Source organism: Anthonomus grandis, chromosome 8, assembly GCF_022605725.1.
Source record: "Anthonomus grandis grandis chromosome 8, icAntGran1.3, whole genome shotgun sequence".
NCBI classification, from domain to species: domain Eukaryota; kingdom Metazoa; phylum Arthropoda; class Insecta; order Coleoptera; family Curculionidae; genus Anthonomus; species Anthonomus grandis.
The window spans coordinates 27,749,602-27,762,595 of NC_065553.1; the positions used below are offsets into that span (position 1 = coordinate 27,749,602).

The 12,994-nt window shown below is 32.1% G+C and overlaps 2 protein-coding genes across 6 annotated transcripts in view; one reads left to right on the plus strand and one right to left on the minus strand.

Moving 5' to 3' along the window:
- LOC126739428 (uncharacterized) overlaps positions 1–9,093 on the plus strand; it is a 56,797-nt gene extending 47,704 nt beyond the window's left edge. For all 5 annotated transcript variants that reach the window (XM_050445110.1, XM_050445113.1, XM_050445111.1 and 2 more), the window contains exons 3-4: positions 4,605–4,781; positions 8,664–9,093. In XM_050445110.1, coding sequence (XP_050301067.1) covers positions 4,605–4,781; positions 8,664–8,842 — 356 coding nt within the window. In that variant the 3' untranslated portion in view covers positions 8,843–9,093. The remainder of the gene's footprint in view (positions 1–4,604; positions 4,782–8,663) is intronic.
- The window catches only part of LOC126739399 (puromycin-sensitive aminopeptidase), a 112,997-nt gene continuing 109,090 nt past the window's right edge, over positions 9,088–12,994 (minus strand). The window contains exon 16 of the mRNA XM_050445066.1: positions 9,088–9,517. Coding sequence (XP_050301023.1) covers positions 9,414–9,517 — 104 coding nt within the window. The 3' untranslated portion in view covers positions 9,088–9,413. The remainder of the gene's footprint in view (positions 9,518–12,994) is intronic.

Genomic DNA, 12,994 nt, shown 5'->3' on the forward strand with positions numbered 1-12,994 from the left:
AGTGACAACATAGGAAATTTTCGAAATAACTACCATTATTCTCTAAATATTCAAAAAAGATTATTTTTTTGTAGTTATATCCGTCGCTTTTCTAATTTCGATTTCATCTAGCTCTTCAAAACAGGTAATTACTCGCTGACATAGCTCTTCTTTACTGTTTTCTGGTGTTGCATATGTTACGCTCAATAGTCGAATTCGGGCATTGCCCGCAAAAAATATGCAATTCTAGTTTTGAGCAAGAAATATTTCCCAAACCCGAAAAAAAAAATTTATATGACTTTTGAGCATTACAAAATAAACAAAACTAGTTTTGCGCAATTTAAAATGCACAGAACTAGTTTTGAATATTTCTAAATGACCAGCTCTAATTCTGCTTCTTTTATTGAATTAGCGCCAGCATCGGAATAAATTAAATATAAAGTTGGAAATGGTATTTAAATTTATTTTATTTATTAAAATTATTACAAACAAATACAAAATCAAATAAATAATTATTCTTTGGTAAGTATCCAGTTAATTTAAAAATATTATTTACTCTCTTGATTTTTTTCTGCTCTGAAAATGTTATTTGCCACTTCTTTCTTATTAGCAAGAGACTCTTCTATATATCCTTCGGCGACGTATGTTGATTTCCATCCACCCAGTCTCTTTAAACTAGTAATATCTCCACCAGAATCAACAAGCATTGTGACAGAAGACCGACAAAAACAGTGGCCGGTATATTCTTTCGAGTTTAATAACTGTCCACTATTTTAGGCACGTTTCTAAATTGGTGAATTCCTACTACTTGTCTACAACCTTTTTCATTTTGGTACTTAAAAAAAATCCGAGTGGTATTCATAGCTCTTGGTCTTGGAAACATACTTGCGGTATAGATTTGAGTACATTTCGTTTACTATAAATGATCTTGATGTATTGGTTTTTGAATCCGGTATGGTAACTAAAAGTTTAGATAGTAGGTCTTGTATATCTTGTACAGTCATTTTAACCAGCTCGTCCAATCTGCAAGCTCCGGAAATTCCAAATATTACAGCTACCTACAACAATAAATAAGCATGTAAAGAATCCAAATATAATTTGAAGTTTTGTAAGTTACCTTAATCATTAAATATTCCTTATCTGGAGCTTGCTGAATAAATTTGTTTATTTCTTCTTTAGTTAAAATCTTGGATTTTTTTGGCTTATAGGCCTGTGCTTGCCGTTTCAGGAATGCCCGAAGTTTTGAATATTTAGATATATCCACATCATGTCTAATTGCAAGGGTTGCCTTCAGCATTGAATAATTGGCCCATAAAGTTGAAGATTTCATCTTGGAACCAAGCTCCAAGAAGTATGCCATTACAACATTTTCCGAGAAAGAAGTTACATTTTTATTCGTACGGTAGTCCATGAAGCGGTTGTATGCATAGTTATACTTATTTCTAGATTTTACTGGTAACAATTCCAATGATGCAGCATTCACTGCCTCCGTGAGTTCTGGGGGGGGTTCCAGAAATGGAACAGTCATCATCACTCATCATTTTACACGTTACTTTGGCTTTTTAAAACGTTAACAAATCAACACTTTGGAAAGACGCCACAAATAAACTTTTCACTCGTCAAGTTTGACAATTTAAAATAATGTACTTCGTTTTCGTAGTTACGAAACGATGTTTCATGGCTTCTTTTATTTAAGGGAAAAATAATAATGTTGATTTGAAATTTTTAACATGATTAGTAATAATTTACCGTAATTTTAATGATTCCCGATTTTCGGAAAAATAGTATGTAGACCTCGTAGGAAAAGCCACATTCCCGCACTCCGTATTGCCAGTCTCGGCTTGCGCCTCGACTGGCAATTTTTACGATCGCCCGGTAATGTTAAGCTTTTCCTACCAGGTATACAATATACTATTATTTAAACAAGAGCTTGAATGATGACATTTAGAATTACAGAGGACATTTTTCTTTCGACAAGAGCATGATCTGCTTTGCACTTTGAGCAATTTTCCACGATGGTGTTAGGCTTTTGACACACAGTACATAACGAAAGTTCATTTTTGTTTCTCGTGTTTTCAATGGCTATATTAACTTTAGAAGTTTCTTCTTCTCTATCTTGAATAAAATCCTGCACTTCACTATCCGCCATATTTTTTAAATCGATAATAGAAGGTTGCATGCACTTCGGTATCATCCATATTATTCTTGTTGACTATAAGAACTTGCACTTTACGATTTGCCATATTTTCCCTATGAATCATAGAAACTTGCACGCCATCTTCAACTGCTTCGGTTTCATCTATAGAACCTATAGTATTTTGAAGTTCGTTGCTTTCATTTAACAGTTTTTCGAGATCGTAAATTAGTTTATTGGTTGCTAATAATTTTAACTAACCTTATAAGTTATTGTTAATTCTTGTCGTTATCCTACAATTTCCTGGCATTTGTTTGGATACCGGTAGCGGGAGGCATATTTACTAAATTAATTTAATATTGTACAACTCAAGTACCGCCCGGACGCACCATAGCGTGCCGTCCCATTGGTTAGAACAAGCCGTTAAAAACAGCTACATATTTCAGGATTCTATTGGGTGATTTAGTTTACAAATTAGTTTGTGTTAGTCCAGGTTGGTTTTGATTAGCTTAAGTTAGTTTTTTTGATTATTCGACACGCTAAATCAAAACAAACCAGATCAAACCAACTTAAGGTAATCAAACAAACCTGAACTAACCCAAACTAATTTGTAAACTAAACCAGCCAATAGGATCTTGTAATATGTAGCTGTTTTTAACGACTTGTCTAGCCAATGGGGCGGTACTTGCATTGTACAATATTAACATTAGATTTAGTAAATAATTAGTGTTGTTCCGAGACACACCTTTATGCCCTTTATGACCCGTAGAAATATAAGCCTGGTGAACGATAGGAAACACTTCATCCGTGGAAACAAAATATAGTATGGCATCAGAATCTTCTTTCCGTTTTTTAATTAACTTTTCCACACCACACTAGCAGATAGGGGTTTTAATTGGGCTTTGCACAAATTTGCCTCCTTTACATCATTAAGTAGTTATAGTGAGGTAATAATCTTTCCTCATAAGATTATGTTTTTGAGTACCTGAAGCCTCCAATAACCGAACTAATTGTGACTCGAATTCAGCTTGCATTTTTATACAGGTAAATGGTTAAATATCGTACTTAAAATAATTAATTGTGATATTTATAATTTCACGAGCACAAACGAAATAAATTCAAAACAACATTATAAACATAACCCTACTTTTTACCTGGGTTTGGTAGGCTGCAAAATAAGCAAAACTAGTTCTGATAACATAAATATACAGAACTAGTTCTGTTCATTTCATACTGCGCAAAACTAGTTTTGTTTATTTTAAAATGCTCAATAGTCGTATAAAATTTTTTTTTTTGGGGTTTGGAAAAGATTTCTAGCTCAAAACTAGAATTGCGTATATTTTTCGGGCAATGCCCGAATTCGACTATTGAGCGTAACACATACACTCTTTCCTATATATTACCCCACAAATAAGAATCCATGGGTTTCAGATCTGGCGATCTCGCCGGCTAATCCCATGGTCCCATACGCTTAAACAATCTATCATCAACCATGTCATACAGTTCTCTTAATACACCGTCTCTTCGCCGATTCATTGATAGTAGATCTGGATACATGTCGTTAAATTTTCTACATATTCTTGGTATATGAAAATAAATAACATCATCAAATCCTCATTTAAGTAGTTAATGCCTTCCATTTTTTTATTAAGTTGATCATAAGAGACAATGTTAATATTTTAACTTAATACTGTCATTTATTAAATCATTGTGACATTTTCATGGCTAACTAAGTAATTTTACAAAATAAAAATCATTAGAATTATCAAATTTCAAGAAAATAACTAATATCTTGAAAACGCGGCTACTTGGGTACAGGAATGTGTTATATTAAATTAAAGGTATTTTAACTATTCATTAGAATAAAAACTAAAATATAGGGTGTTCTATTTAAAAAAATTGACTCTTTGCCATTTTAGTAAATGAAATATCTGGATACATAGATACATTTGGAAGTTAATCAAGATGGTTTCGAAAAGTGCTGTTTAAAATTTGAGATTTTTAGAAACTTAAATAGCTGAGAAATTATTAAAAACAATTATTTATACCTTGGTTTTTAATAAAAAACAACACGCAAAATTATTTTTTTCTCGAAAACCGCTAGATATAGGGAAAAATAATTAAAAAAGGCTCAAAATGAAGCAAGGTATCAAAATATTTAAAAATATATAGGGTGTTTTATTTTAAAAATCAAAGTTGTTGCCATTTTTATATATAAGCGGCAACGCTGTAGTGCTGAAAAAAATTTTAGACCGATAGAGCATTGTCTGTTACTATGGCTACCAAATTTCCAAATTTCTAGAAATGCTACAATCCGCTTTTCACATACGGTGAAATGCACCATCGGTCGTCAATTACCCTGTATATAAAATTAGACAGAATTAAGTCAAAAACTGATAAACTGTTAAGAGCTAATGTTTCCGTCCAAGTTTTCCAAACTTTTGGAACCAAACTATTTCTCCAAACTATTTTTAAAAACTTGCCATTTTAGATAAAGAAGAGGTTCAAGCATCAGTCATTGTAGAACCGGGCGGAAAAGAGAAGAACGATGATGAAAAAGACGGGTTTGCTTCTTCAACGTTAAATAACGATGAAGACGAACGGGAGCATGATAAAGAAGGCGAAGAACAGAGAAGAGGAAGAAACAACGACGGAGAATTTGGTGGAGGTAATCAATTTTTTTTTTATATTTCTAACTTTTTTTTAACAAGTAGTAATCATACGCCTCGTTATTTTAAGTTTTTATAAAATTTTAAATGATATAAAATTTCCACATTCGTATGTATGAAGTTCTTACATAACATTCACGGGTAAACACAAAAATAATGTACGCACAAATAATAAGACCAAATGTGCTTTATGTATCGAGTATCCTTAATCCGGCCTCTAACACTTATATAAATACACAGAAAATACTAAAAGTATTGCTTTTTTTAAATAGACCCAGTGATCTTAACAGATTTTAGAACGTAACTGAAGTATTAAGTAAGACGTTTGTGTGAAGTTATCCATAAAATTCCAGCCATAAAATTACCGCTCTACGTGACAGGCCTACTATTTGCGTCAGGCCGGATAATTTAAAGAATCTAAGGAAATGAACATAATCTGTATAAACAATTATGTAATACTACTTATTTTTATCTTTTTTATGCATTAAAAAGTAAATTTAATCTTAAAAAAAAACAAGCGTACATGAGGACAAATAATATTTTTTAGTATTTGTATCTCATAAATAAAAATTAAATTTGAATGGAATCCAGATCTTTTTCTAGATTTTGTATTACTTGGTGCCCTCCTATTTTTATGCAAATCGGAGTTCAGGAGTTTTGTTATAATAGGGATTTTTGATACACTTTTAAGTATACACTAACATAAGTTAAAATAGTTGCCACCCCTTTATAACCTAAATTAAATTTGGACAAAATCCCAATTTTTCCAAGAATGTTCATTATTTAGTGCCCTCCTACTTTTATGCAAATAAGAGTGCATGAGTTTTGTTTTAATAGTGATATTTGCATAAGAAGTCTATTCCTAAAAGTGTCCTAAAAATCCTCAATCCCTAATATAACAAAACTCATGCACTCTGATTTGCATAAAAGTAAGAGGGCACTAAATAATAAACATTCTTGAAAAAATCGGGATTTTGACCAAATTTAATTTTTTTTAGAGGTTATGAAGGGGTGGCAAGTGTCTAAACTTATGTTAGTGTATAACTAAAAGTATCATCCTTAATACCCCTATTAAAACAAAACTCCTGAACCCTGATTTGCATAAAAAAAGCGGTAACTTTATGGCATGTGTACAGTGTAACAGTGTACTAAAAATAAGTGTATCTGCAAAAAAAATACCGTACTTTGCAACAGTCGGTGCCATAATAGCTTGCCGTGTTTTAATAAGTAACTTATCATTTGTTTACTTTGATTAATATATGCGTGTTTTACTTTCTTCTATATTTTTGCTCTCGAACTGTAGCTAGCCTCTATTGATTTATTTTTGTAATAAAATTAATTTTTAGATTAGTATGTGTGTTATTTCGTTGATGTCGATTCAGCAAGTGCAAAGTAGATTCGAAGCGTTACATGAAACGTCCAATACAGTCGGACACCTAACGTTATTTTGCTCGTTTTCATCAAGCGGCCGAAGCACGCTGACGTTACACGTAACGTCTAAAATTTATAGTCTTTCGGCGTAACAGTTATGTGTTTCAGTGTTTGGCAGCGTTTCATGAAAATGCCAGACTTTTCATGTAATGACCGATTACAGTAGAAGGCTGCGACATATACACGTACTAAGAGTTACGCGGTCCGTTAAATTCAAAAAGTTTAATGCAATTAGATGACAATAAAATGCTGCTTAAAATTTAAATTTTAATTTAAATTAAGAATTTCGAGTAATTTTTTCGTTTGGTGGTGCTTTTGATTCGACTTTTTCCCGAATTAGATTTTTACTTTTTAAAGACTTTAAAAGACTATTTTAATATTTGGCTTAAAATAAGATACAGGGGGGTCAAAAACTAGCATTAAAAATTAACATGAAAAAATCATTAAAAGTCAATTTTTTTAAATAGAAACCCCCTATTTTTATCATTTTTTCATAAGGATAATTAAAAATAAGGTTAAATTTATATAAGGTTATCTAGTCCAAAAATTGATAGTTTTTGAAGTATTGGCAGTTATTTGGCCTAATATTAAAAGCCGCATAGTAACACGGCTCAAGGATTGTTGATTAGTTGATCATTACGGTTGATCGGAAGTGTGGAAAAATAAAATAAAATAAAATACAATAACTTTTTTAAAAATAATAGTGAATTACATAAAAACATCAATTCATCAAATGTTCAAACAACTCCCCATTAACAGCTAAACAATATCCTAACCGATCATAAAATTCATTTCTAACGTTATTAAGTTGATATAAGGGAAATTTTATTACATTCTAATGAAATAGCGTTTTGTAACTTGTTTAGATTCTCAAATTTTACACTTTTATAAATGACCCATAAAAAGAATTTATTCGGTTAAAGATCAGTTGCCCTGGTTGGCCAAAGTATCCGGTACCGTGGACCAATAATATTGCCGTTAAAAGCATTTTCCAAGCACTCTCTAACCATACGGACATTATGGGCCAGGCAACCATCCATTTGGTACCAGATAATTTGATCTTCCTAAACAACTGGAAGAAGTTGTTTGGCCGGTCCAATTTGATTTTGAAATAGGTCCAAATAGGTTTCAGCTGTTAGGTTATAGTCCATAAAAAAGGGTCCAATGATATGGTGTCCGAGTATGAACAAAGCGATGTTTATTTTCTTGGCTCCAATACCGGCAATTCTGAACATTTGGTTCATTGTTGAGGGTAAATGTACATTCATCGGTAAAACAAATATTTCTTAAAAAATTCCTATCATTATTTGCTCTTTCCATCATTTCAAAACAAAATGCCATTCTTCGCTTTTCATCTCCTTCCTGCAGCTCTTGATGTTTTTCGAATTTATACGAATAATATTTGTGTTTTTTTAAAGTGCGCAATACCGTTGTATGATGTTTATTTACCTCTTGCCCAACAACCCTCGTACTAACCATCTTGTTTTCCTCCACACTCAGTAGAATATTAAGATCTCTGTTCTCTCTTTCTTCGGCTCTACTTTCGATATCCTGAGTTGAACATTTACAATTATTTATTACGGTACCTTTGGACTCGCACTTATTGACAATACGTTCAATAGTTGAAATGGACGGAATGGGCTTGGTGGGGAAATAAACTGAAAACATTTCAGATACTGCTCTAAAACTGTTTCCCGCATAATGCCTCTTAATTATGGCTATTTTTTCGTCGATTGAATAATTCATACTTGTTTTCAAATATCGACTGCCACTGATTTATTCACGCCTTTAGACACTTTTCCCCACGTCAGTGACAATATTCATTTTACTGGTGCCCGTTTGGTTTTACCTGAACCGAAAATTTGCTAATTTTGCAATTACATTTAATTGAATAATTCAAGATTCGCTTATTAAAATTTTTTGAAACTTTGCACAAGGGTTTGCCAGATTGGTCTTTTCAGAGTTATCTTACATTTTTTCTATAAAATGTACAGGGAAGCCAATAATTGACCCTCTTAAAATTTACAGGGGTTTTTCTATGTTCCGCTCGGCGACGCACCACCCGGTATAGCGACAAAAGGGAATCGATGAAAATATTTGTAAACAAAACACCTCCTTACCCGTGTGCACATGTTAAACTCAAACAAAGTTGTTGTTTACTAATTCTAGCCTTTCAGTGTTCTAAGATTAGCGGGACTCCTCTGTATGCAATTCTTCTGCCAAATTTCATGTTTTTGTGACGATTATCTTAGAATCTTTAAATGGTCGGCTATCCGTTATGAGGCAGTTTAGTAAAAAAAAAACTTAAATCTTTGTCTTAAAAACCGTAAATGTTCCGCCCTGAAGTAGCGGCTCAAATCTTTCTAACACCCTGTATGTCGAACTGAAACCCCTTGTCTTGTCAAATAATGATCAAGTTGTACATTAATTCCTACTTCGTTTTTTTTTAGGTAGAGACAAGAAAGATCGAAAAGACGACAAATTTAAAAAGAACGGCAACGTAGACAAACTAGACGGCGTCTTTAGTGCTAAAGGTAAAAAGCAAAAGAAGAAAAAAGATGACGAAGACGACTGTATGGTGAAGTGCCTCTACGTGACAATGACTTGTTGCGAATGCTCAATCATGTGATTCCTTGTGCGCCCTGTATATTTTAGGTATTTATGCGTGTTAGTATACTTTCTTTAAAAAAAAATCGTTAATATACATTATTTGCTTTAAAATATTGTGTATGAATACTGGGGATGAGAAGTTTACCCACCCTTTTAACGAACGACTTTTCCTTATAGTTATTTTAAACTGTGCCGTATATGCTTAAGCAAAAAATCTGTTATAGTTTAAACCAGTATTAGCTTAAAGAAATAAAAGACATAAAATTTGTACTTCAACTTGTATTTGTTTCCTTTTTTTATATTAGAACAATCTAGCTAACAAATTAAATTTATAAATTAAGAATAGGTACAAATAACTGGCATGTAAGAAAAAAATAACAAAAAATAAGTACGGGTCCCGTTTTAAGTACCCATAAAAATGCACACTTTCCATACAATACCAAATAATTGTACAATAATTGTTTAAAAGAAGCGGTGCATTTTCAAAATAAATAAAAAATGCTCATAAATTGCTTAACACATAATTGAACTTTCGATAATGACTTTTTGGTATAGCATTAATTATGACCACATTTGTAAAAAAATCCAATTTAAAATGAACTAAGGTACTTTTGTATGGCAATTTCGTCCCTGGATAACCATTTGGCGTTTAGTCTTATGGATTCTACAGATTGTTGGACAGTCCTTTCAGATCCTAAAAAAAATAATTGTCAATCATTTGCACATTTAAGTATAAAACGACATTTTATACTATTTTTGTGTAACTTCAAAAAATGGTACAAGATTTAACTACCAAAACTTTGGTTGAAGTTAGTTTTATTATAATAGCAAACTATGGTGAAAATGTAGGTAGTGGGATGAGAGACAACAAATCAAACCTCAAGTTTTTAATTGGCCGTCGTTTCGACGATATATATTTTTCGCCTTTATCAAGGCTAAAAAGAGATAAATTTTCTATGTTGGTTTCATTAAAAATAGGTTCCTTTCATTCTTTTTCCTTTCTTTAATAAATACATAGAGTTAGCAAAGATACAAAAAAACACAACAAAATAAAAAAAAGAGAAAAAATATAAATAATAATAAATTATCCTACAACTCATACCCTTTGTACATTATAAAAGACAAATTAAAATTAAACAAAGATAAATGTAAATAAATTCGATGCTGAGGTTAATTTTCAACAATAATCTAATTTGCTATGTATCTTAAAAATAAAAAGTTGATATTCTATATACAGTAGTGGCCAAAAGTAGATAGACAAAGTATTATTTTCATATAATTGTTTAAAGATTTACCCACAGGTCCCCTAGATTTTAAATTATTGTTATTTGTAAGGTGGTCTATAAAAAGATACCAATAAATTTCAGTATTTTGCTTGCCATCAGATAAAGCAATAATATAAATATAACTGACCAAAAGTAGATAGACAAAAACAACTTTGGAATTATTTTGTTGTCTAGATATTTATAATGATAGATATGTTGATAAGAGGAAGACATGTCAGTAGACTAACCAATCAAAAAGCAGTAATTTTCCATACACCTTTTGGGGGATAAAGCTTAAATAGTACTGAAAGTTTTTTTTGGGTCATTTTTGATCTTGGAGTTGGCTTCTTATGATCAGTTTCGCTTAGTGCGGATTTGATCAATACATTGAATGTTTTTAGTAACAAACCATCATAGACTTATATGTTTGCGTGTTCAGTCACATTCCAGGTTTTTCTGTGGGAATCTAGAACTATTTATAGATTATGAATTTTAATCATGAAAATGTAAAAGCATCTAGCTTTTGAAAGGAATAATCTGGAGGAAAACTCCGGTGAAGAACATGTGACATGTGCTTTTCACATTCCTAAATATTATTGCTAAGTTTATTAATGTTCGCTGGTTATTATTTCATATTTAGTTAGTACATAGCCCTTTCAAACCATTTCAGGCGAAAGTCTATAAAATTTGGTGGAGAATGTTGAAAGCTCACCTCGATAAAACAAGTGGCATCAAAGTTTGGTACAACAGTTTCTTTAGGGCACAAGAAGGGGTCAAAAAAATCTTAATTATCCAAAAAAATTCCTATTTATTAGCTACCAGTTTCGTGACTTTCACATGTCACATCATCAGGCCAAGGACTAAAGTAAAAAGAAGACATTACAACTTTAACATATAATAGAAAATACAACGTTTTTCTGGCGATACAAATTATGTTAGGTACTTACAATTATAAAACGAGATTTGTCAACATCATAAAATTAAAACACATAGAAACACAATGGACATTTATATTAGTGTACGTGGACAACACAAATATAATAAAAACTTTTTAAAAAAATTACGTCCACATTAATATAAACAAATAAAAAACCCAAGATCAACACTGTACTATACGTGTATGTAGGTGTATATAATTTTCAATGTTAAAATCGTAAAAAAACGGACGCCACATTAATTTATTCAAACAAACAGTATCATTAACGACATCTATCTATTTACAAACCAATCATCAATTCGTGTATATAGGTTACTTACAGTACTATATATCTCATAAATATAAATTGCCTAGACACGCGATAGATGGCTCTACGGCTGTAGATCGTTTATAAATAATTAGTAGTCAAATAAAGTTTTAATTAGGTTATTTTCTCCCATGTGAACTTGTATATTTAAGGAATTGTGGTAGTCTTTCTTAAGTGATCTTTGAATTCCTAAGTACTCTAAGTTGTTCAAAAGGCGATTATCCTGTAAACGATGAATTATTTTAAAATTACTATTAAAATCTGTACAATGTCCAGTTTCAATTATATGTTTAGCAAAAAGAGATTCCGAATTATGTTGTCTGATACATCTATTATGCTCTGCAAATCTGCTCTTAAAATTTCGTTTTGTTCTTCCGATGTAATAATGTCCACACTCACAGGAAAGTTTATACAGTGCATTTTTTTTATCTCGGGTCATAGGAGTCATATTTTCAACCTCATGTCAGAAGCTGTTCTATTTAATCGATAGGATTGAAACTTGGAACAAGCGAAGTTTAAGTTAACAGACTTTAAAAAATCCCATTATTTTGAGAAAAAATTTGCGAGAAACCTATTTAAAATACGTTTTTCTGATGAAAAAGTTTGCTTTTTCTGCACCTCGCAACCTTCATTACCTTTACACTTCAAAGCAGGTAGACAAATATCTGACAGTAACACAAAATAATTTCCTCAAAAACTTAAAAATATATTTTCAAAAATCAACAATAAACAAATAAAACCTTTCAAATAAATTGTTCAAAGTGACCTCAAAATTGAGCCAAACAAAAGCCCAGACAGTTGTAGAAATGTCTTTTACCATTTAGGAGCTGCCGGGGAGTAATGGTACGCGAAGCCTCGATAATTCTATTACGAAGTTCTTCGATATTGTTGGGTCTGCCTCTAACAATATCAAACACTTTCGATGATGGATAGCCCCAATAAAAGTTATCTAAAGGCGAAAGATCGGGGCTTCGCGCCGGCCATTTAGATGGCCCAAAACATCCAATCCAGCGTCCTGGGATCGTGGCATTCAAAAACTCGATAACAGTCGCTGCACTATGAGCGGGGGCTCCATCATGTTGAAAAATTATCCTGCCATTTTGAACAGCGTTTCCTAATGCGGGAATGACCTGCACCTAAAGTAATTCTAAATATTTTGCAGTATTCAGGCTACCCTCTATGAAAAATGGTCCAATTATTCGATCTCCAAGAATTCCTGTCCACACGTTAAGTTTCTGTCTTGTTTGGGTATGCATTTCCTGGATGACGTGAGGATTTTTTTGCGCCCATGTTCGAGTATTTTGTTTGTTGACTGTACCATTTGTACAGAAAGTACTTTCGTCTGAAAATAGTATTTTGTTTGTAATTGTGGGGTCGTTGTTAATTCGTTCCATCCACTGTTCACAAAACTGCATTCTAAGAAAATAATCATTAGGCAAGAGTTCTTGAACATTTCTAACCTTAAAAGATTTGTATTTTTCTTTTCTGATGCCTTATAGCAACTACTCCTACTTTTTCCGGTAACTTCAGCAAACTGAGTAAGACTATTTGTTAGATTTTCTTCAACGGCCAAGCATACCTCCATTTTAAATTCTTCGTCTACTACAGTTTCGGTTCTTTTTCGTTTTTAGTGAGAACTGGCGATGCATCCAATCGTAATAA